The 23884-nt window shown below is 53.0% G+C and overlaps 1 protein-coding gene across 16 annotated transcripts in view; it reads right to left on the reverse strand.

Moving 5' to 3' along the window:
- Positions 1 to 3410: 3410 nt before the first annotated feature.
- Positions 3411 to 23884, reverse strand: part of DYSF (dysferlin) — a 201053-nt gene continuing 180579 nt past the window's right edge. For all 16 annotated transcript variants that reach the window (XM_037048124.1, XM_037048120.1, XM_037048122.1 and 13 more), the window contains 11 exons: positions 22314 to 22484; positions 21487 to 21629; positions 19405 to 19544; positions 18178 to 18266; positions 17827 to 17922; positions 17270 to 17411; positions 12824 to 12923; positions 11385 to 11563; positions 9327 to 9436; positions 7833 to 7980; positions 3411 to 3692 (listed from right to left, as the gene is read on the reverse strand). In XM_037048124.1, the coding sequence (XP_036904019.1) occupies positions 3654 to 3692; positions 7833 to 7980; positions 9327 to 9436; positions 11385 to 11563; positions 12824 to 12923; positions 17270 to 17411; positions 17827 to 17922; positions 18178 to 18266; positions 19405 to 19544; positions 21487 to 21629; positions 22314 to 22484 (1357 nt within the window). In that variant the 3' untranslated portion in view covers positions 3411 to 3653. The remainder of the gene's footprint in view (positions 3693 to 7832; positions 7981 to 9326; positions 9437 to 11384; positions 11564 to 12823; positions 12924 to 17269; positions 17412 to 17826; positions 17923 to 18177; positions 18267 to 19404; positions 19545 to 21486; positions 21630 to 22313; positions 22485 to 23884) is intronic.

Consider the following 23884-nt stretch of genomic DNA (forward strand, 5'->3'; position numbering starts at 1 on the left):
GTGCTCTAAACATGTCTGAAAGTTCTTATCCAAACTTGACTTCATGAATGGTCCCACCACTCATAAAGCCAGATAGTCGGGAGTCATTTGGAATTTCTCTCTCATCCCACACACCTCTGCCCACTCCAGCCCTAACTAGTCAACCGGACAGGTCTATCGAGTCTAATTGCTCGGCGTCTCTAGAATCCACTATCTCTGTGCCAGAGTTTTGCTTCCGCAGCTCTGTCAGTATTTCCAACTGGACAATTCTCTGCATGTGGGTGGGAACACAGCCCCATCAGAGGATGCTTAGCAGCTCCTGGATGCCAGCAGCGCCCTCACCCTCCACCCTTCAACCATGATGACCAAAAACATCTCTGGGCACTGCCAAACGCGCCCCGGGAGCCCCGGGTGGGTGTGGGGGGAATGGCCCCTGCTGAGCGCCACTACTCGGTGCTCCCGTGGAAATTCTTACAGATCTTTGAACCCGTCTGTGCAGACTCTGCTTCTCTCTCATCTTTCCCACCCCTTCCCTGACCCTGCAACGCCTGCTCCTTCATCAGTGTATTATAATTGACTATCTACTTGTGTCTCTTTTCTGCTCAGTGGTGAGCTCAGGGAACCAAGTTTATCTTGCTCAGCTTTGTATCTCTAGACCCTAGCATTCTGCCTGATACACAACTAGCCAAATATATATTTACTTAATGAATGAATAAAAGGAATGAATGAATGAGTGAGTGAATCACTCCTGCCCTTCCTTTCAGATCTTGCACAGTTTGTTGCTGGACTAATAAGCCAGCCTTTAGAATGTCCCTCAGCAGCCGGCCACACAGTATCTTAAGCAAATGTTCTTGTCCACTTGTGATCGTAGAACTTGTTGAGAATTGACGGAAATCAGCAGACCTTCACCCACTCAAAGGCCATAAGACTTATATAACCTGAAGCCCACCCATATGTACTCAGAGGACTCCTATTTCTCCAGATAGAACCTAAGCCAGAATTTTTCCCAGGCCATTCATTGTTCTCTAGAATGAAGTTCTATCTCCAAAACTGTGCACACGATGCCCTTCAACCCCTGCTCTTGCCCTTCTAACCCCCTTTTCTTCTCACCTCTCAGCACACTTCCCTACAAGCTCCCTTCCCTCGACCATGCCCTGAACTAGCCTGGCCCTCTGACAGCTCCAGTCGTGCCCTCCACCTCTGTGGCTCAGCACCCCTTTTCCCTCTTAGCTACAGGGCACACCCAACACTCTACTCAGGTGGTGTTTCTCCTTGAGGGTCTCCTGCTCTCCCTACCCCAGGGCAGTGGGTATCCCTTCTCTGCTACTCCCAAAAGAGTACAAGAAACCATGGTTTCCTAATACACTTTTCAGAAGCCATGGAGGGTCAGGGGTCATATGTAACTCACCACTGTATCTTCAGAACCTGCTTTAGGGCTGCCATGTGGAATATCACAACAGATGTTTGCTGAATGTGGTGTCTCCCCACCACCTACTCTCCACTCCCCTTGGTTTTGCTCGGTGGCCTACACCAGGGAGCAGCTTCGACCCCAGCTCTAGGAATAATGCCAGTTTTAGACTGAAGCCCACCCTGATGAGGGCAGAGCAGACAGAATGCAAGTTCTTGGTGACCTAGTTGAGGAGTTAGAGCAGCACTCACCTGAAGCACATTTTGTTTCCATAAAGCCATTAAATTCCCTTTACTTGTTTGAATAATGTGTTCTATTATCTGCAACTCAGAACAACAAGAAAAAGCAAATGAATGCATGAAAAAAATTAATGAGTAGGTGTAATCAGTATTCCCCCAAACTCTTTTAACCCAGCTGATAGATGCATGGTGTGCATTTCTTTCCATCTGCCTTCCTGTATTTGGAAGAAAGAACTTTCCTTCTAAGGCCAAACCCTTTCTCCTCTTCCCCAACAACTGGTTCTATTAATTATTCTACATTCTGGCTTGTGTCTTTGATCTTCCACTCCCCAGTGGCTTCCTCCTCTGTACCTTCCAATATTCTCAGGTCTCCCCAGCCTCTCAAGCTCTGTCAGCACCTCCTGAGGCCACAGCCCCACCTCCTTCTCCCTCTCACATTCAATCTTCTCTGCAGGATGGCTGGCTCTCGGGACCTTTGCACAGGCACGCACTGAAGGTCCTCAGGGAAAGCTCCCACCAGACAGACCTTCTCAGAAGAGTTTTGGATGCTGGTCCCTGCCCCGGGTTCTATGTCAGGTGTGGCCACCTATCTCCAGAGTTCCAGAGTCAAGGTCAGACTAACCACTCAGGTTCTCAGGGCCCATGCAGAGCTGGACACAGAAGGCCACCTCTGACCTGGCCTCCTCAGAAGAGAGCCTCACTCCGCCTCTTCTAGGAGGGCTCAGGTCATCAGCCCTGTGCCAATCACTTCCAGCCCTGCCAATCAGGTGGGGGACCTGGCAGAGCCTCTGTCTGAATCTGAGTGCAGTGAAGAGCCGAGGGGTCTGAAAGGATCGCCGTGGGGCTCTGGGGCCTGTGCAAAGGGAGCAGGCTCACAGTGGGAAATAGGAGAAGTCCCCCTGGGTAATAAAAGAGGAGGCAGCCAGCTGTGTTCCAGAGTTCCAGCCCCTGTGGGAGGGAGACAGAGGCTCCTGTATTAGAAACATGATGTTTTCATGCGTCTTGCTTTTTCTCTAAGTACGTTCTCGCTGCTCCCATAGATTAAGCTTGATTCCTGCAGGAGATGTCAGACCTGTGGCAAATGCTTAGCTTCAGACCACAAGAAAAGGTGTGTTTATCCAGGCCAGACCTTGAAAGCAGTGTGAGGAAGCAGAGGGTAGGAATTGCAAGAAAGCCCAAGAGTGTGGGGGCCAAGGTCACAGTCAGGGGACCAGAAGCCGTCCCTGTCTGGGGAGTTTCTGGGCCAACTCATTCCTTGGGGCTCCACTGGGATGAAGTAGAACCACTTCCCAGGTATGGTCAAAGAAACTGGAAAGTACTGGTACGACCACATAAGCAAAGACAACTGGAAAAGGAGATGCCTGAGGTGGGGGGGGGGAGTCATGGAGACACAGAACACACTGGGTCTTTTGTTAAAATTGATTTTAGAGAGAGAGAGAAAGGGAGAGAGGGTGAGGGGGTGGGGGGAAACATCGATTTGTTGTTCCACCTACTGATGCATTCATTGGTCGATTCTCATATGTGTTCTGACCAGGGATCAAACCTGCAACCTTGGGGTATCAGGATGACACTCTAACTAACTGAGTTACCCAGCCAGGGCAAGCCAGACACCAAGCCTCAAAGCCCACCCCACCTCCAACCAGTCCTGTCAAAGGATCCACCGTCCCACTCAAAATGCTGACCCAGAATGTCACACACCCCACTCCTACCCCGCCTATCCAGATGCACACCCTGCACAATCCCACCCCATTTGGGTACTAAAGAGACACACACACCAACACAGCTTTGTGGTTCCAACAGTTTTATACCGAAATACACATGGGCTGATGCAAAAAGGGCTGGACCTGGGGTGGGGGGTTGAGAAATGATGAAAGCAGTGATCCCAGAGCTCGACGTTACCAACTCTCAGAGCATGTGTCAATCCATTTGTCTGTCTGCCCTCCCTAGCAGGATGGTCAGGCCTGGAGGTCTGGAGGATCTCAGCTGAGCTGGGCCAAGGAAACAGCCAGTCCTGGGCCAGAGAGTCCTCAGCTGAAGGGTTTTACCAGCTTCATGGCAGCATAGTTCTAGAGGGAGGGAAGAAGCAGGGACATGTGACAACAGCTGACAGGAGGGACAGAGCCATGGAAGGAGGCTCACCTACTCAAACACCTGCCCGGACCCTGCCCTCACCTCAGCTCAACACCACCCTCCTGGTGCTCTTGCCAATCACACAAGCCCAGACCTTCCTGGAACTCCTCTGGAACCTTCCACTTGGGGGCCACAGCTCATCAGTCCAGGGCCCACTCTCATGTTCCAACCAGCTGCCGAGAGGGTTGACCAGCAGGACCTGCCCCGGCCTCTTCCATCAGACAGGTGGCCTGAAGGCATGGCCAAAACTCTCCCCCTCCCACACAGACTCAAGGCTCACTGACTACCACGCTCCTGTCCAGAACGCAGAGAGAGAAAGAGAGTTGGGGGGCTGGGTGAACAGGATGACCCCCAACGCAGGCCAGCACCTGGGATGGGTCACCCCTGATTAGATGCTGGCTGCGGCAGGATTGAAAGGAATCTCCCATCCCCATTCCTTCCCCCCAAACCATGAAAACACATACAACACAACACAAGGCTCCTAATTGGGACAGTATGTTCCCCAGCGCCAGCCCGGGAAAGCCAACTCTGGAAACAAAGCCTTCCCGCCAGATCGCCTCCTGCCTCCCTACACTGGCCCTGCTCCCGGCTGACTGGCGGGGCGCTGGGAGGAATCAGACAGGCTGCCCTCCTTGTCTCCCCCCCAGGGGAATTTCCAGGGGGGGGATTAGACCAACTCGAGGGGAGCAGTCCTGGCCTTGGGCTCCTCTCTACCCCGCCCTCTGCCCTTCTTTTGGGGCCAAAAACCCAGGTGAAGATCTCAGGGCCAACCAGGTGATTGGGTAACTTGGCTGGAGAGAAGCAGGATTTGCCCAGGTCACGGCAACGGCCTGACAGCACAACCATCTGCATCCTCAGGCCCAGGCACCCCTCTGGCCCCAGACCTCTCTCTCACCTAGGATCTGCCCCCCATACATCAGCTCTGGGACCGGGAAGGCATGGTTGGTATTATAAAGATGACAATTCCCAGGAGAATTCAAAGGAGGGTGACAGCCACCCTTGGGTACCTAGGAGACAGGGGAGGACTCTGACCAAGGCTACTGGTCAAAGGGCTGCTCTGCTCTCGCCCACAGGGCCTGGGGCTAAGGCTGTCCCAGGGACGAGGAAGGACCAAGGGCTGGAAGTAACTGGAAATCTTTTCTTTCTCTCACAGCCAGGCAGCGGGGCCTCCTTCCCCAGACCCTGAAGGCCTGGTCTGCTGCCCAAGTGGCTCACAGGGAAGGGACCAACTGGCCGAGGGCAGGAGCTAGGCACAGAAAGGACAGTGATGATGTCACTTTGGCCCCGTCCCTGCACTTCTCGTAGCTCTTCAGGAGGAGGCTGGCTTGGTATGAAACCCCCCCAAGGAAAGTGAAAGAGCTCCCCTAACCACAGTGCTAGTGACCACAGGTCGAAGCTGACCTAGTTCAGTCCCATCTGTCCTTACGCAGATGGGAGGGCCTTGCCAAGGTCACACGGGAAGTCGCTGGCAGAAGCAGAGCCCAGCCAACATCTCCTGACTCCAAGTTCAGAGCTCCACCCTGCATGACAGCAATTCTGAACCCTGAACGTACCCAAAAGGCACGTTCTCCTCGGCAAACTGCAGCTGGCCCAGGACTCTGCATTTCTAACTAGCACCCTGGGGCTGCTGCTATGGCTGCTCCTCCAGTTGTTAGAAACGCTGTTCAAGGTCCTTTCATCATAATGTTGCTGAGATGCCATAGGAACGTACCAAATGGTTCTGATCTATGTCATTTCACTTAAAGTGGCAGAACCTATGAATGATGGCGAGTGAGCACTTACAGTATCAGGAGCGTGTGCCTCCTATGATGAGGATGGTTAAAACCACAAAGCCATCACTGTCCGTCCCTAACATGGACTGGAGGACTAGCAGAGGGGACTGTCTGGTCTGGGCCCTAAGTGACAAAGGAGGGTCTAGGGCCAGGATGGCCAGTGCCAGGGTCTGTACCAATTGTCTTCTGTCTACTAAACTGCCCTGGGCTAAGCCTCACGATGGAGCACTTGATTGCACCCCTGTCTGCTCTCCCTCACTGGCTTCACTGTGTTCCCCCAGAGCACTGAGCTCCCCACCGGCACGAGCCTCATCACCTTCTCCTTCATCCCTACAACACCTGCCCACCTCTCAGACACACTGCACAGGCTTAATAAAGGTGAGGACCTGAAGGAAATATGGCCAGATGCACTCAAAATGAGAGGTGAGCCAAGGGATGCTGGGCAAGCGCACCCTCACCTTCCTGACTTGGCACCCCAAGCCCGCCCCATCTGGGGACACCAGATCCCAGGCCATCCGGGGCAGCTCACACTCCAGGGCACCAAACTTGCACATGCCCTTCCATGGCCCATTATCCAACCTTGCATTTCTGATTTCTTCTTCCTTTGCTTCAGAGCACCCTCCAAACTGCACAGGCTTCAGTGCCCCACAGCCTGGGTGCACCCCTGACCACGGCCATACCTGGCTGATCAGCCATGACTCGTCTTGCTGAGCCTCAGAATGCAGGTCAGCAAGGCGCTCCAGGCTCCAGCCAGCTCGGAGGGCCTGGCCTACAGCCAGGCGCACCGGCCACCCTGCACCTAGGCCCTCCTTTGTCACTTAGGGCCAAAACAATACCTTCTGCTGTTCCCCACAGTCTACATCAGGGACCAAAGGGGATGGCGTGGTACTTTTAACTATAGGAGGTGCACTCTGCTGATACAGCAAGTCCTCACCTACCATTGTCAGTAGGTTCTGCCACTTCAAATGAAATGACATATAACGAAACCAATTTTTACCACAGGCTAATTGATATAAACGAGAGATAAGTTCCTGTAACACCATCTCGACATTATAATGAATAGCAACCTTGAGTGGCACTTCTAACAAACGGAAAACCTGCTGACGCAGGGGCTTGCCGGTCCCGGGGGAGTGCACCCTCCACATGCCTCCTCCTCCCGCAGGGCTCGCACAGGCACACACCGCCCGGCACAGGCTGCCCGCTGCAGGCGCACGGCACTCGGCCGGTGGCCGGCGCTGACCCGGACTGGGGTCCGCAGTGTCCAGAGCCCTGGGTTGGGTGCTGTGCACAGGCTGCCCTGCAGCCCTGAGCCAGTCCCTTCCACTCTCTGGGTGTCTCCTTCTCTGCCATTCCAATCAGAGTGCCATGGAGTTGAATATGCCATTCTCTCCACTTTCATATCAGTTTGAAAATTTCATTTTGATAAGGTTCGAAGTTGTAAAGAATATTAAAAGTCAGGTATCAGCCCAGTGACACTGGTCCCTCCAAGGTCCGAAGTCCCAGAGACACGGGGGAGGCAGGGGCAGAGCATCTCCAGGGCTCCCCTGGGGAGCAGTGAGGACCAGAGAAGCCCAGACAAGAATAGGGCCCCACATCCCCCTCCCTTGGCGGGGAGACATAGAGCTGGGGGCGGGGGCCAGAGCTGACCTCTTATCGGGTGAAAGGGGCCTTTCAACCTGCATTGTGCCCTGTGAGACTTCTGGACCACCTCCTGTGCACCCACACCTTCTCCCCTGCCTACTCTGCCGCAGAAGGCGGGACACACTCCACCTTGGTCCTCAGATGGACAATGAGACCCTCTCTGGCCCCAGGCCCTCCCTTTTTTCTGGACCCTAGCAGATGCCATCCTCACAAACAGAGGGACCTTCTCTGTTCTTCCACCCACACCTTTCCTTCCTGACATGGCCCCATACCCTCCTTCAGGAAGGGTCCCCCACCCCACCCCTGCCTGGGGGGCTCACCTTCTACCAACCCTTTGATTACATAGTCTAAGGGCTTCCTGAGGACAGCCATGTCTCCCCATTGAGATCAAGTTCAGTTTCCCCTGTTGGACTCCCCAAGGGTAAGACTTTGTCTCCCTGCCAGACCAGGGACTTCCCAGAGTAGGAGTCCTGCCTCCCTCATCAGGCTATAGGCTCAGCAAGGACAGAAACTACTTCTCTCCATCAGCCTGGGGGTCTCTGAGGACAAGGACAGACTCTCCACCCATGAGACGAGGTGCTGCTGGAGTCAGAGCTGCACCCCCACATTAGAGCAGGAGCTCCTCCGGGACAGGGCCTGAACCTCCCGCTCAGGCCTGCTCACCGGGAAGGCATACACGAAGATGCCCAAGAACAGCAGCAGGATGAAGAGAATGATGAAGAGGATGATGGTGCACCGGAACCGCCGCCACAGGATGAACTTCATAGTCTTGTACGGGGAGGTGAACCAGAGGAAGGAGGTGTCGGGGCGCCTGGAAGTGGGATCGCAGAGGTCAGCAGAGCAGCCCTACCAGGACTGCTTTCCCCATGTCCTGCTCCCAAACCACCTGCCCGGCTCCCAGGGCCTGCCCAGCCTCAAGTCCCTCAGTCCCTGCACCAAAACTCAGCCCTTCAAACCTGCATTCCGTTCTATAAACCTTTGCTACGGTATGAGCCTCATCCCTGCTTCCCTCCTCTTCTTGGTTCTAATAAGCCCTACATACCCTCAGAAGCCCAGTTCTCTGCCACCCTGTCCAGGACACCTTCCCTGCTGCCTTTTTTCCTTCCTGATCTAGGACTTAATCACACACTAAAGATTTGGGAACTGGGCAGACCTCAGGGGGCTGTCACATTAAGTGAGCAATGGACTCTGAGCCCCAGAGAAGCCACACCACCTGCCTAGATGACAACGGCTGGTCCACGGTCAGGGAAGGATGGCCGCAAGTGAACCCAGACAGCTGAGTTTCTCTCACAACCAAGATCATCAAAATCTTGCCCTAGGTCAGCCTCCCGACTCAGAGAACACACAGAATTCTGTGTCTCAATAATGGCCAGTTTAACTGCACGCTGCTAGGTCTCCTGGGCCTGTCTTGCCTTTCCACCTAGATCCCAGTATCCTTGGGCCAGGATGGCTCTCCCATAGCACTTGAGACAGCACTACGGTGAAGTGGGCTGCCTGTGCTAACTCTGAATTGAGCCATGCATGCCACAGGGAAGCACCAAGCAAATGCAGCCCTGACACCCACCCCCGCCCCGCCCAACAGCAGTCTCTCATCCCCCAGCAGGAACTGCCTTCAAGGCTTCTATACCCACTCAGAGGCCTATGAGGTAGGGCAGACAGGGACCATTCCTCCCATCTCACAGATGAGAATAGTAAGGCTCAAAGACGGAAAGCCGCATTGATACCACAGGAAAGCCATAGAAGGCTGCTTGGTCAAGAGAAAGACCTTGATTGGGCTCCAGAGCCAGTCAGACCAAGTGTGAGGATTCCAGCTTCACCACTTTTCTTACTCAGCTTTGCTGAGATTATCTCGTCTGCAGAATGGGGATGATAATAACAACCCAGCGGAGAAGATTCCACAACACAACTGTACAGCAGACTATGTGACAGCTTGCTCAGCACACAACCAGCAGCTGCCCAGCGGTGCCTACTTCCGGAACCAGCTGAGGAGCCCAATGTTCCTGGAGTGATGTCTGTTGCCTGCCCCCTAACACTGTGACCCTGTCCGGGCCACATGGGCCTTGTGACTTCTGTGTGACTATGCAACAGATGCCTCCTAGACTGTAGCCACACCTTCCTGCCCCCTTGGGCACCAGGGGTCAGAGGCTAGGCACCGACCTTGGGTCCTCGAGTTTGGGGTTCATGTTGGGCTCATCCCGGCCCTGGCCAGCAGGCCGCTCCTCGTGCTCACTCTCTGCTACAATCTCCAAGGTCATCTCCAGCTTGCCCTGTGGGGACAGAGGGAACCTGGTCAGGGACACAAAGGCTCTGCCCAGTGGCCTGGAGAGGAGCCAGACTGGGACAATTGTGAGAGCCACATTATGATATTAGGTTGATCTGCTTATAAAAGCAGTAACAGCTCCTCGTAGGACATTTATAAACTAGAGAAATACACAGGCATACCTTGTTTTATTGTGCTTTGCTTACTGTGCGTTGCAGATACTGCATTTTAAACAAATTGAAGGTTAGACCCTCTACCAGTGAAAAGATTCTGACTTGCTAAAGACTCAAATGATGGTTAGTATTTTTTAGCAATAAAGTAGTTCTAAATTAAGGTGTGTACACTGCCTTTATAGACAATGCTGTTGCACACTTAACAAACTACAGTATAGTGTAAACATAACTTTTAAATGCACTGGGAAACCAAAACGTTCCTGTGACTCATTTTATTGCGGTTGTCTGGAACTGCACCCACAATATGTCCAAGGTCAGCTCGTGTAAGGGAAGGAGGGTGTCGGGCACAGCTCCGCCATTTGGAGCTGGGCGCTGTTAACATTCTTATGCATTAGAGCTATTTGCTCTGCACATATATGAAACATCACGCTGGATATGTGTAGCTCTATGGCTTGCTCCTTTTACTTAGAAAGATATTCTATATAATTATATATCCTTTAAAATTTGCTTTGCAACAGCTACAAGACAGTCTATGGGATGGTTGACCACAATTCATTTCATAAACTACTTATTTTGGTTCATTTAGGTAGTTCCCAACTCTGCAATATTATAAATCATGCTGCAACAAATATCCCAAAACACAATTTTTAAATTTAACTGCTTGTTTCTTTAGGAGAGATTTTCAGAAGTGGGATGACAGAGGTCAAAGGCATAAATACTGTTAAATCTGTTGCTGTCTATTTCCAAATTGCTTCACACATGGTCAAACCATTAGCACCCCAGCAAAAGCAAATGAGGAGCCTGTCTCTGCATCTTCACCAGCAACAAGCATTTCTATTTTTTTTATTCTAATTTAATAGGCAAAAAGTTTTCACATGAAAAATATGTCTTTATTTGCCCTGGCTGGTGTGGCTCAGTGGACTGAGCACAGCCCTGTGAACCAAAGGGTCGCCAGCTCAATTCCCAGTCAGGGCACAGGCCTGGGTTGCAGCCAGGTCCCCAGGGTGCCTGAGAGGCAACCACACATTGACGTTTCTCTCCCTCTCTTTCTCCCTCCCTTCCCCTCTGTCTAAAAATAAATCAATAAAATCTTTTTTAAAATCTTTTTAAAATATGTCTTTATTTAATTTCTAGAGGGACTAAACCTTTTTAAATGTGCAATGTCCAATTTGTACTTCTTTTGTACATTATTTATGCAGGTCCTTTGCTGATTTCTCTGTTGAGGCATTAGTTATTTCTTAATTGTTGAAATTCCTTATACAGCAAAGATATCTTATTTCAAGGGCCACTTTAGGGGCTGGCTGACTGCCTGCTATTTTTAAATAAACTGGCAGGGATTCACTTCCTCTGCAGAGGAAGGACAGTCCACAGTCCCCCGTCACTGCCCTGAGCAGACTCTGGGCAAGAGCAGTAATGCAAAGATAGTCCCATGTAGGCTCCTGCTCAAATGACAGAGGCATGACCAATGTCCTCTGCAGGAGGCCCAGGCCACAGGGGACCCCAGCACACAGATCATGGTGAAGGCCAAAGAGCAAGAGTACAAACAGGATCAGAGGGAGAAAATAGGGTCAGAGGGAGATAAGGGCCTTTTAGATTTAAACAGGCTTCCCCGGTCTATGAGCCTCAAGGGGAGGGAGACTGGGAACTGGAAAGGGAAGGGGGCTGGTGCCTTGGTAACTGAGAGGGTGAGCAAGACAGGGGGAGAGGAGCGCAGATGTGCCCAGTCACCCCTACTGAAGGGCGGCCCCAAGCCTCCACTGCGCTGGGGGGAAGCAGACTTACTGCCAGTATCTTCTTCTCACCCTCCTCTGCCACACAGGGCCACCAGCCCTTCACTGTCTTCTGTTCAAAAAGGGACACAAACCACTCCGGGTGGAAAGTGTCATCCAGCAGGTCCAGGGAGCACTTCTCAGCCGTCTTGGCAGGCTTGGGCATGCGGTTGAGATCCAGCTGCAAGGCACCTGCAGGAGAGAGAGGGGTTTCTCCATCACCGGCAGCAGAGGCCTGCCCGCGGCTGGGCGGGTACCACATGACCCACTGCCACCTCCTCGGCCTCCACCCACAGGCTCAGCCATGGGCCAAAACCCCCAAACAACAGCTCCCTATCTGTGCCCTCTTATTCCCTCTATACAGCTTCCCATCAATCTGCACGGGCCCACTAATCTACCCTTATTGATCCACCTTAAAGAGCTTCCCACTATTCATCCTACTATGCATGAATCCATTCATTCACCCATTCTCTATGTCTTATCATCCATCAATTTTAATTGTTTTTATTGTGGCAAAATCTATATGACATAAAATTTGTTATTTTAATTCAAACTTTATCACTCCTAAAAGAAAGAGCATCCCCATTAGCAGTCACTCCCCATTCCCCGCCCCTCCTGACCCTGGCAACCACAAGCTTACTTTCTGCTCATATAGGCTTGCCTATTACGAACTTTTTGCATAAATGGAATCATACAGTAATGTGTCTATTTGTTGTCTACCTTCTCTCACTTAGCAGGTTTTCAAGGTTCACCCCTGTTGTATAGCATGCGTCTGAATCTCATTGCTTTCTATGGCTGCACACAATACAGCACAGTATGGACAGCCACACGTTCCTGGCTAATGTTTGTAGTTGCGATGGGGCCCTTACAGTCCAGCCCGCCGGCCCCACTTCTCACCCTTGCAACAGCACATCCTTCAGCCCAGCTCTCCCTGCTCCCCAGCTCAGGGTTTCAGCACATTTCTGTCCCACTAGAACCCTGCCTAGGGCTTGGGGGTTGGAGTTGGGCTCATTTGTCCCGTCATCACTCAGGCACATGGTGAAGAGTGCCTCAAGCCCCTCACTTGCTGGACTCAGTCTGTACCTAGACTGAAGAAGGATAGGGTGAGGAAGGGAGGGAAGCGTCCCTACAAACCTGTGGCCAGACAGCTAGTGATGGCCCGTGTGGGCTGTGCTGCCTTCAACCTGTGTTTCCCTCTCTTCCTTATCCGCCTGAGTCCTCCCGTCCAACCTGGCCCAGGGCTCAATGCTACCTCTGCCGACAGACCTACCCTGCTGACCACTGTGGCACTACTGCGTCACAGACCTCACTCAGCACCCCCATGACTCTGAGCTCCCTGAGGCAGAAAGCAGGATTGTACCTGCTGCCCACCAGCTGAGAGTGGCACACACACAGTGGGGTTCCTGGGGCAGCCTCGATTTGTCTCTGGTGCTGACCAGAGACAGTGCTCACCCAGAAAGTCGTCGAAGGAGAACCTGTCATTGTCCCAGATCTGGAAGATCACCCGCGCTGGGATTTTGCTCTCGGTCTTGTCCAGCCTCCAGAAAGCATCCTGGCCCAGAGAAGGAGCCAGGAAGGAAGCAAAATAGAGAGATTAGAGAGAGGCAGCGGTCCCTTCCCACCTGGAAGGCTGCCTGGAGGAGGCAGTGGAGTGGAACATCCCTCAGAGACTTGCCAGAGCTAGGTCCTGGCAGGAAGACTGCTAAGACCTCAGAGAGCAGTCTCCAAGTTTCAAGAGTGTACCAATCAGGACCCCTCCACATACCCTCCCAACTCCTCCTTTAATCCTCCCAATTCCACAATTCAACATTCTCATTCCCATTTTGCAGATGATGAAACAGAGGCTTGGAGAAGAGTTGGCCCAAGATCTGACAGCTAATAATAATATTAGCATTACATATCTTATGCACCAGCCCTTTACCACTATGAACTCATTTATCCTTCAAATAACCTGTAAAGACACTGTCCTTGCAACTGAGGAAAAATGAGCACATAACCGGTGAGTCATACCCCTTGAAAGTAGCAAGGCAGGGTTCATACCTGGGAAGTCAGAGTTCAGAGTCCTGTTTCCTCCTCTAAATCCTGCTCTGTGCTTGTGATATTGGGCGTGAGATGGAGTGGCTGGGAAACTGAGGCCTCCCCCTCCCCCACCCTGGCTGTCACCAGAAGGATCCCCTTGACCCACTGCTATAAGGAGCTGACACTGGGAGGCAGTGACCCCAGCTCCTCCCTCACCACGCCAACCCACTCGCCTTCACCTCCAAGAGCTTGTCAAAAGCCTCTGATGCTGGAAAGTTCACCACCCTCCTGTTCTCCCCAACCCACCTCCCTCAGACCAGGTGGCCAGAAACAGTGTCATCTTGGGCCTCTTCCTAGAGGTGACTTGGAGCCACTGCAGGATGGGGACTGTACATGCCAAGACCTGGGTTTACCCTGGGTCTGGCCACACTCAACCCAAAGGACTGCTCCTGGGGCTTTCCTGCTCATGCCTGTTCTCTGTGCTCTCACTGTAGCTTCACCTGTGAAGGTGGCAAGCACAGGAAACACTCTGCCCAGCCAAAGACCATGGGAGCAAGGTCCTGAGTGCCAGACCAAAGAAGGGCCTGACCAAGCCTCGGAGGGACAGACCCCATAGGGTGCTGGGGAGTACTGCTGACCACACAAGGTTTATCTGGCCCTGGGTGCCCTGTACACACAGCCTTGCTGCCCAGTCAGGGCCATGCCTGCTATGTGGCCATCCCTGGTCTTGCAGACACACATTGCTCCTGAACCAAAGACCATGCCTGGCGAGGAACGGCCACCTTGCAAAGCACCAGCCTCAGTCTGGACTGTAGCCGGAATGGGTGAGGGGGCTCAGGTCCCCAGCTGGGCCTTTGCCCCCTGAGCCCCTGTCTGGTGCCCCCCCCCTCCTCCAGGCACCAGCCCTCCTGCAGGTGCCTCCATCCTCTGGTGGGGCTTTTATGGCCAGCACCGCAGGCCCGCCTGCACCGGCCGCCAGCAGCCTCCATTCCTCTGGCCAGCCTGGTTTATGGGCTCAGTAATGAGCCAGAGGTTCAAACGGCCCCTGGTGGGAGCAGCTGGGCTGGGGCTCCAGCCTGGGGAATGGCCCCCCAGGTCCCAAGCGCTCATTATGCTCCTGGTCTGGGCCCTTTTACTAGCTGTTTATTTGCAGGGTGGGTGCCTGACGAGCAGGCGGGCCCCGGTGGGTGTGCTGGGCTCCAGGTGGGGAGCCGGCCAGGGCAACCAGCGGTGGTTCAAAGCAGCCAGATGAAAGGAGACCTTGTACTTTACGACAGTCTCGTCTGGTTAATGGGGTCCCTGGAGGGTCTGCCTGCCAGAGGCCCTGAACCCCTTGGCAGAGGGCTGGCTCTGCAGCAGGACCTGGGAGCCCAGAGGGGAAGCGGCAACCCCGCACAAACCAACCCCCAGACTAAGTCTGTTAGCCCAGACCGGCTGGCTGGTACCCCTCTCTGAGCTCCGCCCCACCAGCCTCCCAGGGCCCCTTTACCCACAGAGGGACCACGGGCTCTGCCTGGGCCAAGCCAGGTCCCTCCTCACTCTCCGGGTTGACTTCAGAACCTCGTGGACCCTGTTTCTCAAGCTCCTCTTCAACCTCCTGCAGCCCTCCCTCCAGCCACCCCCTCTGGGAGGCTGGCACCACACTGAGCTCCCAGTCCCTCACAGCCCTCCCCACTCCTGAAGTGCCTCTCCCGGACTCCTCTTCCTCCTCTCCACCCTGCAGTCCCCTCATCCTTTTGTGCCTAGCCCAGGCTATGCCCCTGGGGTCAGCCCAACTCTCTCCTTCTTCCCTGCTCTGTGCCTGCAATTCAGAGAGGAAACGCCATCATTGCCAGAACGGAGCCACCTCCAATTCTTAACCAGCACTGCTAACTGGGCCCTCAGTTAATTCTTCTCTATACCAACAACAACTCTGCTCTCCCCCTCTCCCACCTTCTCTCTCCCTCTCACTCCCCTTCTTTCTTTCTCGCTCAGCATAACAGCTACTTCCAGCATTTTTCATTTGTCTCAAATCACCTGCCACAGTGCCGGGAGGTTATCTCTCCTCCTAATCTGTAGAAAATACGGAAGCCTCTGCTTGCTGCAACTCCTTGCTGACATCTCCACTTGTCACAATGCAGGGAACTTATTGTGACAACTGGCCCGCCTCTCATCTGAGCAGGCCAATCTGTGTCTCCAAGCCTCAGTTTCCCATCCACGCCCAGCTCCAGAATTAGTGGGGCTTGGTGAGCACCAGAATTAGTGCGCAGCATACCTCAGCCCTCCCTTCCCCACTCCCAGCCCCACCCCCTCTCTGCCCACAGCAAAGAGACACAGTGTGTGTTTGCTTTGTTATGGAAACACTGTGCCATGGACAAGCACACCAAGCAAAGGCAAACAAAGTTAATCCCACAAATGGGCTGGGGTTTCCCTGCCTGCACAGAACGCAGGGCCAAAACTAAATTCTACTTTCTGGCAGGCACTACACAGTGACCCCTGGGTGAAAGAATTTATTTTACCTCATTTAACCCACATTTTCTTTGATGGTTTCTGAATGTTCCACAGAACATTCTGGTGTATCTAAAGTGCATATGATCCTGTGCATTGTTGGGTCAGGAGGGGGTCATGCGGGAGGGATGTAATAAAGAGAATTAAGAAGACCTAGTGGGATGAAGTGCATTATATATTTCCCTTCTTTAAGACACTCAACCCATCAGGAAAGAAAGAAGAGTCACAGAAGTTTCGCAGCTTCAAGCCTTGAGCCACCTCAGGAAGGAACTCGGACCAGCAGAACCAAAACACCAGAGAGGCATTTACTCTGTCACATAGGAGAGAACCTCAACGCAGAATTGATTCCAGGTGGGGCACCGGTGGTCAGAAGCTGCAACGGAGCTGCGCTCCACCTCCAGGCAGCCTGGCCGTGGGGCCCTCCCTGCCCACAGCACTCTCTTCACCGTGCCCTGCATCTGCCCCCTAAAGGCAGATGTAGAGCCAGCGGGCAGGCGGCCGGCCGGCTGCTTTCCTCCTGTGTCAGGAGCGAAGCCCAGAGGTGGCCTATACTAGAAGATGCTGAGACACAAAGGGCAGAGGTCCCCGCATCTCCTCCCCCTTCTGGCTGCTGCTGACAGCTCTCCCAGGTGCCCTCAGCCCGGGGTGAGACATGGGAGATGGCAAGAGAAGCACAGTGGCTTCCAGGCCTGGAGGGGCAGAGTCATCCCTGGTGACTGTCCTGCTTGGACAGCAACCACAGGCACCAGACACGGAAATGTGAGAAACCAGGTAGGAGGGATCTAGCTAAGCCGCACCCAATTCTATGGATAAACCAACCCCTGTGGTAGGTAGGCCTCTCGAAAGCTCTGAAGGGTCCGCCCCACTGCCCCACTGATGGCCACACTGCATTTCCCTATAAATGTTCTTCCCACTCTGACCCCATAAGCTCCCTCCTGTTTGGTTTATCTGGGATTTCAAGAAAGGCAGTGGTTTTAGCATTTGGACTCAGCTACATACGATGGCTGCAGCAATGGTGTGGGGTGGTTGTGGGACAGCAGCAGTACCAGTGATGGCAATAGTGAAAGGGCAAAAGGAGTGATGGGCATAGTGAAGACATTGGCAGTGACTTTGGAGCTAATGGAGCAGTGGTGGAAGCTCTGGCAATGGTATGAGTGATGTGGACAACGAAAGCAGTGATGACATTGGCAGTGAGGGGACAGTAGAGGTGGTAGTGACACTGAGAGTGAGGGGACCACAGTGATGGTCATTCTGCAATGACGGCAGTACTTGGTCCAGCAGAGATGGGGCAGCAGTGAGGGTATGGCCACGGCAAGCCGGTAACTGTAGTACGATAGCACTGACATTAGAAAGCCCTGGAACTAGCACCTTGGGGATGGGAGCAACACTCACCTTCTTGGCAATGAGACAGACTTGCTCAGCTGGCAGGTAGTCGAAGGGGAAAATGAACCTCCAGTTAAAGTTGCCTTCACCACCCAGGGACCGATAATGCACGTCTGTCTTCTGCTTGTGTTCTTCAAAGCCAACCATCCAACTAGACATACAATTTTTAAAGAATACTTTAAATTAGGGTTTCCACCACAATACACATCCTCAACTTAAGCAAACAAGGAATTAAGAAAGCCAATGAACTTGATAAATGATGAAGGAAAAATAATTCCCAAGAAATCATGACATACCAAATGTGTCACATGCTTTTAAACACTCTAAATTTTATCTTAATGGACATCTTCAGACCTTGTAAGTTCAACCCAAGCATCAATGTGGAAGAAGAAACCTAGTTGGGGAACAACTCCCGAAGGCAGAGACCATGCCCATGAGACCCTCCCTCCCTTCTTGTCCTCCCCCACCTTCCTTACACCAGAGCCCCCTTCCCAATGGGACATCACCCCAAAGGGAAAAGAAGTGACTATAGAGCTGAAATGGGGGGCAGGAGGATGACTCCCTACCCTTTTACATAAATATCGCTCATCTTCTCCCCTGTGATGCTGAGGTCATCCAGGATCACGTCCTTGGTGTTCCAGACAATACAACGCAGGAAAAACCTATGGAGAAGAGTGATTCAGATCACATGGATTCCCCACCAACGGGTGGGCAGTCCCTGACTGAGAAGCCAAGGAACCAGCTCGCCCAAGAAGACCTCAATGCTTGCCTGGCTGCGTACTTAGCCACAAGACTGGCATCTTGTGGCCTGGGTGGTCCAAAGCCCGGCCCAAGAGCCAACTCCTCATCCCACCCAAGCTGGCAGGGACCACCCCTCCACCCCACTCAGCCCCAAGCCTATGGCTGGAGTAAGTCACCTTCTGGCTCTCCGTGGGGTAATGTTGAAGGCAGGTCCAGGTTGCCCCAGGCCCTTTGGAAACAGGTCGATCCACATCTGCAGCTTCCCCTGAGGAGACACGACCCTAGTCTCTCACCACCTTTTTCATTCAACCACACCCTGCTGACCACCTACTCTTGAGGAATGTGACCGAGAAAACCCAGGCCCTGCCATGGAGAGGTCCATTGCCCAATAAGGGAGGTGCCCTATATGGGACCACAGGGCCAGCTGCAAAGGGGAATCCACTGGCACAGGCCAATGACTTGGGCCTGTGCCTGGGGGTCAAAGGTGAGGGAAGGCTTTTCAGAGATGACTGTTCTGAGCTGAGTCTCAGTGCGCCAGGTGATAAAGGGGAGAAGGGCATTGCAGGCCATGGGAATGGCCTAGACAAAGTCCTGGGGGTTGGATGATTTCCACAGCAGGAAACCACTCCACCTGCCACCCCTCAGCTCTCCATCTCTCTGCAGGCCAGGTGTTGTTTCTGTCTTCATCTTATTGAAGAAGGAGCAGGAGCTGAAGTAGGTTCTTCGGGGTCCTAGAGCTAGAGAGTGCAAGACATTCTGACATTCTGACATTCTGACACCTGTAGTGTCCCTCTGGGGAGCTGGTGGCCACAACACCAAGAAGAAAGCTCTGTTTCAAACAGCAGAGAGGGTGTCCTCTGCATGTTCTCAAAGGTACCTTCATGGCTGCCTCGGCCTCCTGCTTTGCTGGAAACCTTTTCTTTCATCCTGAGCTCACCTACCTTGTGCCTGCTGTCCCTCTGCTCACCCTCCCTCTCTGTGGGAGGGCACCCTTGTCCCTCCCGATGACTGCTCTCTGTGGCTGCTCTGCCATTCTGTCATAGGGTGCTCATCGCCCTGCCTGAACTCCCCACTGTAGCCAAGCATGGGGCCAGCCATCTGAGATGTCACTGACTGATGACAGAGGAGGTCACCCTGAGGCCAGGCTGAAAGAGCAAGTCTTCAGAAAGCCTCATGGGAAGCCAGAGGTCCAGCCTACACGGGGTTGAAGGGGGCGACTCAGGCTCACTCCCCAGGCCCTGAGGGATGCAGGAAGCCAGAGAAGCACAGGCCCAAGAGGTCCCCAAGAAGGCCAACAGTGATGACCACTCAGTCTGTGGAGAAACACCCTCAAGGAGAAACCTGCCAAGTCCTGTGATCCCCACCAGTGTCACTGGGATGTCCATGCTGTCCTTGGGGCCTACCTGCTCAATGTCTGGCTGGAGAGGGCTATAGAGAGGCCGAGACTCCACGTGCTCTGGGACCAGGCCCTGCTGCCGGAGGACATGCAAAGCCAGACGCTCTTCCACTGGGCCCAGGTGTGGGTTCGGGACCCTGCCAGCCTCTGCCGCAGAGAGAAACCAAAAAAGTTGAGTGAGCAAGAGACGGTAGGGAGCTTTTGGGGCCTAGGATGCCCTTAAGCCCTGCAGCCTCCCCCTAGGCCAGATATACTTCTGGTCCTCACAGCTCACTCTTTGTAGGGGAAACCTCGCTGTCCATGGGCCCCAGGCTTAAAATCCAGATTCCTTATTGCCATGATTTCTACCAAGCCTCTCCTGTAGGCTCTTCTTCCTCTTGTCCACCAATTCAAATACGGCCTGCCTGCCAAAGCCCACCCCTTCCAGGAAGTCCTCCCTGGCTGCTCCTAACTCTGAGCCTCAGCAACCTCTACACCCAGATGGGGTATCTATATGCTCTTAGTGCTATTCTCTGTTTCATGCAAGCTATTCTATTAGTAGAAGTAGCTAAAATAGTAGAATAACAGCAAACACTTATAAAGCAAGAATGAGGCACTGTTCTTCATAGGTATGAACAGGTTCAATCCTCATACTAGCCCTTGAAAATAAGTACTCTTATTATCCCCACTTTACAGATAACAGAAATGAAACACAGAGCAGTCACCCAGCAGGTCAGCAGGGCAGCTGAGATCACACACTCAGGAAAGGTCCATGGCTGGACATTAACACTCCTCCTCATGCTTTCCAGGTACAGCCCCTACCTGCCAAGGACTGGTGCTGAATGGGGTGAGGACTCGGGTAGTTCTGACCCTGACAAGCTGGGCCAACCAGCCAGAAACCTTGACTGAGGAGGGTCTGTATGTCTCTGCACACAGGTATGTATATTCAGGTGCGCCACTGTCCACCAACTCATGCGCACAGGTGCACACACACACTCATCTCACCTGTCCTGTCCACTTTAATAGGTGCCACTAAGGAAGCAGTAGGGCATCACAGAAGGACCACCAGGCCAGGAATTTGGCACTGCTCCTAACTGTCTGGGTGACTCTGAGCAGGTCATTAACTGCTCTCGTGGCCTCAACAGTTTTATCTGCAAAAACAGGCTGATGGAAGACCATACTAACTCTAGCTCTCTGGCTTTCCTTTCCTACAAATTGATGGCCATGAGCCCTGGCCCCTGTGCAAAAGCTGCTCACAGACTAGCAGAAGGAAATGAGACCACCTCTAAAACAGATACACATTCTTCTATACAAAAAGGGAATGGGCACAGGGGCAGGAGCTCATGGAGAGGAGTTGGCTCAGCCATGACCTGGGAGTCGGGAAAACAGAAAAAGAAGAAAAGGATTTGGGATGGAGGAGTCAAAACCATTATTCCCCTTTTATAACCTCAGCACCAGCTCAGGCATCAGACATCTCTGAAACCAGCAGAATGTGTGGGGCCAGCTGGGCCCATGAACACCATGGGGGAGTCCGCTCTGGGTGGGCAACGTGGCCTCTGCACACCTCAGACGTGCAGGGATCATGGAGTGGGATTTTCAACCATGAGCATTAGGCAGCCCCAGGGGCAAGGTGGGGGCTGCAGGGCTTCCTGCCTGCCCTTTGGATACTTTAGGTGCAAGAGCTGTGCATGGAGGCTCAGAATGTACCATCAAGGACAAGCGGGCAGCCTGGTGCAACTCAAGTAGAAAACTTTCTCAGAGGTGGGCTATACCCCAAGCTCTGATCAAAGTCTGACTACCCAAATTCAGAAGCACATGGATTTTAACTATGACCCTGACCACGGCTTCAGACTCACCCCTGAAATTTGCCCACTCCCTGGCAAGTGGGCTGAGCTCTGACCTTGGCTCTACCTTGACCTCTTATTTCTATAGCAGTATCACAGGGAACTACTGGCCCCCAAAGTACAAAGCCCATCTGTGCCACCCTGGAGACCACACCCTGCTGATGTGGGTTGCATCTAGTCAGCCCCTTTATGACAGGAGACAGCCAACAAAAGAGAAGAGGAAGAGGATGAGTGCACAGTGGTTTGGAAGCCATGTGGCAGCTCACCTATTTCTTCGATGGTATATTCTTTATCCTGAAACATCACGCGGCCTGTCTGGTACACGGGGGCTTTGACTCGGTGCTGCTGGCAGAAGAGGTGGAGGAGCTGAGAGGGGCGGAGCTGGTCCCTCCACTGGTTCGGTCCAGAGCTGAGGCCAAACACAAGACAACGATGAGGTGCTCCAGGACACTGACAAGGGCAGAGGGGCGTGCAGTGACCTGTGTGCCCACATGCACAGCACCATCCAGCCTTCACCTTTACAGTGGGCACCCCACCTGGTCATTTATTATGACTGGGGATCTGCACTTTAAGAGAGAGGCACTGAGGCCCAGAGATAATAGGACTTGCTTAAATCCATACACACAGACTTGGAATTTAGATATTTCCACTCCAGATTTAGAGAATCAGACCCAAATAAGAGCCAAGTTGAATGGTAGGAAGTGGGTGGAAGTTGTCCACACATGACTTTACCTGACATAAATCCCCTCAGGGTCCAGCTGGGGCCCATGTGTCCCACAGCCTGTCTCTTCTCCTAATTCTCCTTTACTCTTTCCCTCTACAGGCCTTCAGTGACACCTGAAGGAGAACTGGATTATAACATAATGAAAAGCAAGGTTCTTAGACAGACAGGTTCAAATCCTAATCCCACCACTTGCAAGCCGTAATATCTCTGAGCTTCAGTTTCCTTATCTGTGGAGTGGGGACAAGACCCCACTTGGACTGAGTGAGAGAACACCTGAGAAGTGCTTAGCTCAGAGCTTGCACACAGTGAGTGCTCAGTATTTAGGGGATGGGACTGCTGTCACAGAGGCAGCCTGCCTGGTGCACCTACACACAGTAGGTCTGTGGGAGCCCACAACGAGCTCCAAACTTGGACAGCAGCCTGTTCTCCAGGTCGATGACCGTCTCTCCAATCTTTTCGTCCTTGGATAGGAGGTCATAGTCATAGAGAGTGATCTTCAGGTCCTTCTCCAGAGGCAGAGTGCAGGTCAGCTCAAACATTCTGCAGGGGTGGGGAGAGATGTCAGAACAATGCCAGCTCCTTGAAGTCACCAGACACAGTGGGAACTCAAGCAAGGCTAGAGGGGCACGTGAAAGCCATGTCCGACCTCCTCCTCTCCTCCCAGGAGTGGCCCTGCAGTCCACCGTCCCTGGGTCTCCTGTTGCTCTTAACACACACCTCCCCAGCACTCTACTGGTACTGGGCTAGTCTGAGTGTGTGAGTGTGAACATGCGGTTTCCCCAAATAACCTGGACTGGGCACATAGCAGCCATATGATGGACTGTAGAAGGAATGAATGAATGGAAACAGAATATTAAAACTGAAGATTCCACCAGGATACCAGAAGACAAGAAATGTGAAACTCCAGACCAAGGTACTCTGTAATTCACCAAGAAGATGGCCTGGGACCCACTTTCAGGACACCTGGGGCTTCACACCTACTTCCATAGTAGGACAGAGAGGGGGTTTATGAAAAAAATCTTTGGAGAGAGCTCCTGCTATGCTCTGAGACCTCCATGCCCCACAGTGGTCAAATGTGAGGGTGTTGGCCCTTCTGCCCGGTGAGTTCTCTCCAGGTGGGAGACACAGCCTGACACACAGTGAGACTGTGGAGAGGCCCAGCTGAGAACCAGGGAATAGAGGCCACCAGTGAAAGGGACATAGTATCTGCCACATCCTAAGAGCTGCAGTGGGAGGACTCACAAGAAAATAAATCGGCTTTAAACACCTGACATCCAGAGGGTGGCAGGAGGACAGGGCAGAGAGATGGGCCCTCTCCTCTAACATGTTACCCTAGTCCGGGCCCCGCCTGAGTCCGAAGCCTCAGGGGCTGGCCGGAATGGGGAGGGGAGACACTAGACAGAGAGGTGAAGCCTTCCTTCCACACACGCATCCACACGCTGTACACAGCTCTACCCAAGGTGGGCCAGCCGGGAGAGGGGTACAATTAACCCTCAAGCCATGCAGGGTGTTTATAATTACACGTGAATGGGCGTTCTGGTTACCAACTTGAGACTGCGGGTTTATGACAAAGTGGATTGTCTGAACATAAGCAGAAAATCCGCCCGCCTGCCTGCCACAGTTCCCACCCCAGCATGAGGAAGGTAACCCCCACAGAATAAACGTTTACAGGATGCCGGCAGACAAACACAGAGTTCTGTTTTGATTATATCCCTTGAGTGGTGCTTGTTCGACACATGGGTTATGGAAAGAAAGAATTTCTGCTGTGACCTAAGGGAGGCGTGAACCCCCAGGCAGACCAGCTTGGCCAACAAAGTGGGAGGGATGTGTTTCTGCGCTCACTCCCCAACCTGGCCCTGAGTCCCAACCTCCACCCCTCCATTGTGGAAGAGGCCCAACCTTCTGCCCAGTCTCCAAGGGAACCTGTGCCCCCACACCAG

The sequence above is a fragment of the Sturnira hondurensis genome, unplaced genomic scaffold (genome assembly GCF_014824575.4).
Source record: "Sturnira hondurensis isolate 20B ecotype Veracruz unplaced genomic scaffold, ASM1482457v3 Scaffold0006413, whole genome shotgun sequence".
Classification (NCBI taxonomy): Eukaryota; Metazoa; Chordata; class Mammalia; order Chiroptera; family Phyllostomidae; genus Sturnira; species Sturnira hondurensis.